The sequence below is a fragment of the Cryptotermes secundus genome, unplaced genomic scaffold (assembly GCF_002891405.2).
Source record: "Cryptotermes secundus unplaced genomic scaffold, Csec_1.0 scaffold654, whole genome shotgun sequence".
In the NCBI taxonomy this organism is placed as follows: domain Eukaryota; kingdom Metazoa; phylum Arthropoda; class Insecta; order Blattodea; family Kalotermitidae; genus Cryptotermes; species Cryptotermes secundus.
In genome coordinates, this window is record NW_019727402.1 from 909,231 (window position 1) to 914,235 (window position 5,005).

The 5,005-nt window shown below is 39.1% G+C and overlaps 1 protein-coding gene across 11 annotated transcripts in view; it reads left to right on the forward strand.

The window, feature by feature from the left end:
• The window catches only part of LOC111864707 (unconventional myosin-IXa), an 86,950-nt gene that overhangs the window by 68,794 nt on the left and 13,151 nt on the right, over positions 1–5,005 (forward strand). For all 11 annotated transcript variants that reach the window (XM_023852160.2, XM_033751547.1, XM_023852159.1 and 8 more), the window contains 3 exons: positions 1,282–1,535; positions 2,162–2,335; positions 4,307–4,589. In XM_023852160.2, coding sequence (XP_023707928.1) covers positions 1,282–1,535; positions 2,162–2,335; positions 4,307–4,589 — 711 coding nt within the window. The remainder of the gene's footprint in view (positions 1–1,281; positions 1,536–2,161; positions 2,336–4,306; positions 4,590–5,005) is intronic.

The window sequence follows — 5,005 nt, forward strand, 5'->3', positions numbered from 1 at the left end:
GTGGCTTCCGTTTCTGCGACCAGCTCTTCTCGCATGGCGGCCATCTTTCCTCGCCAGGCTTTCCACCTGTCGTCAGCCCTTTTCTCAGCAGCTTCTCTCTGGGCCCTCAATTCCTTCCGCAGGAGTTCCAACAATTGCTCTGTCTCCATTTTGTAGCAGTAAAATAGTCGAAGCAGTCGTAAGTTTAATTCTTCGAGGCGTGTTTAAGCTCGTAAAAATTCTGACACCAAATTGTCACGTGTCTTGAGATCGAATCTCGTCGGTCACGTGTGTAAGTTCTAATCCCACTTCTGACACCAGTGTAACGCGTTTCGTCACTGAATACGCCGTAGAGATTGTTAATTGTTTTATTCAACAATCTACAAGTAACGGCTACAATTGATTATCACACAGTTGCGGGGTTTCACACTTTATAACCCTAATCGCATTAATCTGTTTACACTGTTGCGGGGTTTCACGATTTATAACCCTATGCGCATATCAGCTCACTCTGCCTTCAGTAGTCTACACGTTGACAGTAGGGGAGCTAGGTATCACTGTATCACACGCTCCCAATTACACAATTACACACACGTCCGGTTCTTCTTTCCGCGACGGCTGCTATACTCCAACTTGTAGTCGGCTGACTGGAGAACTGTTGATAACACACTCGCTCATAGGCTTGCTCGGAATTATCTTCGGCGATGGCCACGCTATAACTGACTAGGCGACTGTTACTTTATAACTCTCCTCGGCTGTCACAGTACAACTCGGCAATGTCTTCATTACAACTGAAGTCGCCGACTGCTACAGTAGAACTGACTGGTAGCTGCTGTGCAGCTCACTTATATAGCTGCAGTGCTTGCCTGTTGCGTAATGAGTGCCACGTCACAGTAGGAAGTTGATTACGGGTACGTAGCATTGCACGTTACGTCACCGCGTAGGGGTGGGAGGGAGCGCTACGTTACCGCCACGCGCCTGTGGCGTGAGTTGCCACGTTGCTGCTGGGTAGGGAGGGGTTCTCCGTTGCGCAACAGGTTACAATATATTTGTGGTTTTCCCCATTTCCTTCAGATACAGGCAAAGATAGTATCTCAAATAAGGTCATAACTGCTTTGTTCTTCAGCTTTTGCAGTTCATTGTTCACTGTCATATTATTTGATGCTGTATAATCTGGGTTGCTGACACTGTCATTAAGTAAACTGCATATAAATAAATCATGTTCTCTAACATGCTGTTTCAAAATTATGTGACCATAAATAGTGAAAACAGAAATGTAACATGATGTTTGAACATTCCCAGACTGCAAGCAATTATTCCATACAAAATGTATCCAAAATGGAGGTGTTTTACGGATACCATGTCAGCAGCAGCAATCATCACACTCAGTTCGTAGGAATAAACGTAAGACTTCACGGACACAACATGATATGGTGAAACCTGCATCAGGTAGCAAGTTCAATCTCACTGGAACCTCCGAGTTTACAGACAGCACAGACAAGATAATATCTGATGCTACTGAGTTACAGCTTATGCAAGACTTCATCACACAAAAGGCAAGTTGTCTGCATTGTCAGATATCCAAGGTTGAATTTATAGATATCTTAAATACAGCATCAAGTTTAATATAAACTCTCATCTACTGATTTTTTTGCTTTAATTCAGAATCTGTGTCGTAATTTTATAAAATTAAGGCCAAAATATTAGTTTGTAGGAAACTGAATTTTGTACTGGAGAACTAAAGTTATGCTGAGTTACTTTGGAACTTTCTCTTACTCCCAAACCAATTTTTGTAGGTTTAAACTCTTGGGCATTTCACCATAGCTCTTAAGTTTTACATTACAGTGAAATGTTAATATTTGTGTACTATTTGAGCTGTTCTCTGTTATTTGATGTGTAAAAAGATACTGTCAAGGAGTATATTGCCATCTCTGAATACAGCCATATTAAACATGATGTACGAAGTGCATGACATATTTTTATTACTTAATTATAATATACATGGTGGTATGGTCATAATAATTTTATGTGTACTCCCATCATATTAAAAAGGAGGCTATAATGAGTCAGTTTTCATTCCAGCTAATTATAGTTTTGTTTAATTTAAACTTTTAATTTTTTTTTATGGGGCCACTTGTTGTATTTGTGCATTTAGGTGATACTTGTATTATTGTACTTGCAGATCTACAAAATTGAGAGTGAGGAGGTAAAGAAACCTAGTGAAGTGGATCGAGTGTTTAAACAGGCACTGAGAGAGTTCAAGGACAATCTTGTAGCGACATACAGTGTGATGAACAAGCAAGGTGCTGAAGGGCTAAACATAAAATACAAGGATCTCATTGCAAACTTTTTACATGTAAGTCCAGCTTCTTTGTTACAAATTTTGGGCTACACATTTTAAAATTCATTATTTGTAGATTTCTTTTCTGAAAGGGAGAAAGACATAGTATTTTCATACCTGTTTATACCCTGTCATATTTTTTAACAGACAAATGCATTTGTCATGATGCATGGTACCAAGGTCAGCTTGTATATTTGTAAGATTTGAGGCTTTCACGGCGGTGACTATGAAGAAAGCAGTCTTCTGGGACTTGGCACCATGTAGATGTGGTGTTAACCGACGTTTCGGAGGAACGTATCGCCCCCATCTTCAGGGTTGAAGAAAAAGTATAAGTAAATCTGCAAGTGACAACACCGTGAGACACGGTAAGGCAGACTGCTTTACCGTGTCTCACGGTGTTGTCGCTTGCAGATTTACTTATACTTTTTCTTCAACCCTGAAGATGGGGGCGATACGTTCCTCCGAAACGTCGGTTAACACCACATATACACGGTGCCAAGTCCCAGAAGACTGCTTTCTTCAGCTTGTATATTTGTAAGTGAATATCATTGTATGAAACAAATACTTGAAGGTTAAAGAGCATGGAAGAAACTTTATTTTAGTATTGTGTTGGAGAGAACAAATTCTGGCTAAGAAGGGGCAAGGTTTCCGAAAACTCAAGATTTTATGTACAGTGTAAGAAGAACTTTTCATTCCTTTACACATAGTGAAACCTCCATTTAATGTTACTCATTCCAAAGTTTTTCCACCAATAAGTGGCAGTGTCAGTTACTCTAACCCAGTACACTTCAATATTGAGTTGAGTCCATTTTAGGTTTTCCTCAGTTTAGTGTTCAGATTGATTTCCTCTCAGGGACTCAGAGAGATCATTAGTAGGGATATTGCTGTTTAGTATTTATTGTTTGCTTAATGGTGCTGACCTGTTACTTGGCTGGTTACAGAGTAAAGAAGTTTATTAACCCCTTCATTGGTGAATTACTGTGCAGTCTGTATCCCATAACATGTAACGTATGGTCATATGGCATTCAGAAACCCATAGCAGATGATAGCATATGGTGCTTCTGTCTTCTGAGAAACATAAGAACCATATGAAAAAGCTGTCACACATCCTGGAAAGAGAAATGAGGATATAATAAACATTGTACAGCATGGAGTCCAAAAGTTTTCCATATTGTACCAAGTAGGAACAGAGAATTAGTCACGAAGAAGTTCTGGAAATGTTGCTGTCAACAGCTCAGACTGTATAGCATTGAGATTTCACCACATAATCAGAGTGTAATGGCAATGTAGCACCAGACAATAGAGGAAATGAGTAAAAGGGAATGTATGTACAAGACACCAACTTAGGGGTGGGGGAGGTTAGTTTGCTAGGCTAAGGGTGGCCCCACACCAACTGTGTCAAGACAGGCATCAAGACATAAGACAAAAGACACAGTCTTGCTTCATTCATGATTCATCAGCATGAAGCTGACATCAGCATCATGACTCAGACCGGTGTGCGGTGGTTTTCATAATCTCATTCATTTAAACTGTGCTCTTTTGTTTGTGTCATGTCACAGACATCATGTCTTGATGCATGCCGGAGTGTGGCTTACCTAAGGGAGCATTTATTTTGCTGTATAGCTCTTTCTGCATCTTTTTGTGGAAAGGATAGTTCAGGATACTCTATTATGACAAGAATCTGCAAGTGTGTGTAGTGAGGAAATATGATGTTTTACAGAAATGGTACCCTATTTGTATATTTTTCTGGGACTATAGAAATAGAAATCCTCTTGCAGTTTACTTTTTTCTGGAAGTCAGGGCAGAAAATTTTGTGGTGAGAAAGATATACACTAATTATTAAGAAAATTTTGGTGTTTTGTGGAACTGGATCAGTAATCCACGCATTGCATGAGATTCTGTATTATGCATTCAAGTGAAATATTCATTGTTTTAAATACAGCTTTTTAAGAAGTTTACAGTTTATGGTCACATTGATTTCTGCAGGTGATGGAAACAGTGTGTAACCAGGAGCAGACTCGGGAAGATTTTCCTGTTACTATGGGTGTTAATGCTTTCCGAGGCTTCATGAATGAATTCATGAATCTGAATCGCCTTGAGGAGAAACCAAACAAGGCAAAGCGAAAGAAAGAAAAGAAGCGCAAGGTTGAGGATCCAATAGCATATGCAGGTCACACTTTTCTCCTGACAATTATCAACATCCCAACAGCATGTGAAATTTGCACATCTTTCTTCATGTGGCCTATAGAACGAGGCCTTGTGTGTCAGAGTAAGTAAATGTTCACTGACATTACAAATAAGGCTTAAAGATTCTGAGTCAGTTAATTGGTCTTTACACCTGTCTTTCTTCTGAGCCCTGATGTAGTCTGTATAAAAATGTTAGTTGCCTTTCTTTATTTGCATTCACAACCAGTTGGAACACAAAGCATTCATGCCTCATATATCTGTCTGGCTGTAAGACAAGTCTAGGTACTTGTATTTGCTTTAAAAATCCTAGTCAGATCATGCAGCATGCATAATAATCAAGTGACATTCAGTGATTTCTGGAAAAATGGACGTCTTGTAAGGGTGTCTTTTCTTAATATTTGCATATTTGTAGTGTGTTATATCACTGCATATATATATATATATATATATATATATATATATATATATATATACGAGGGGATACACACAAAAAAACAC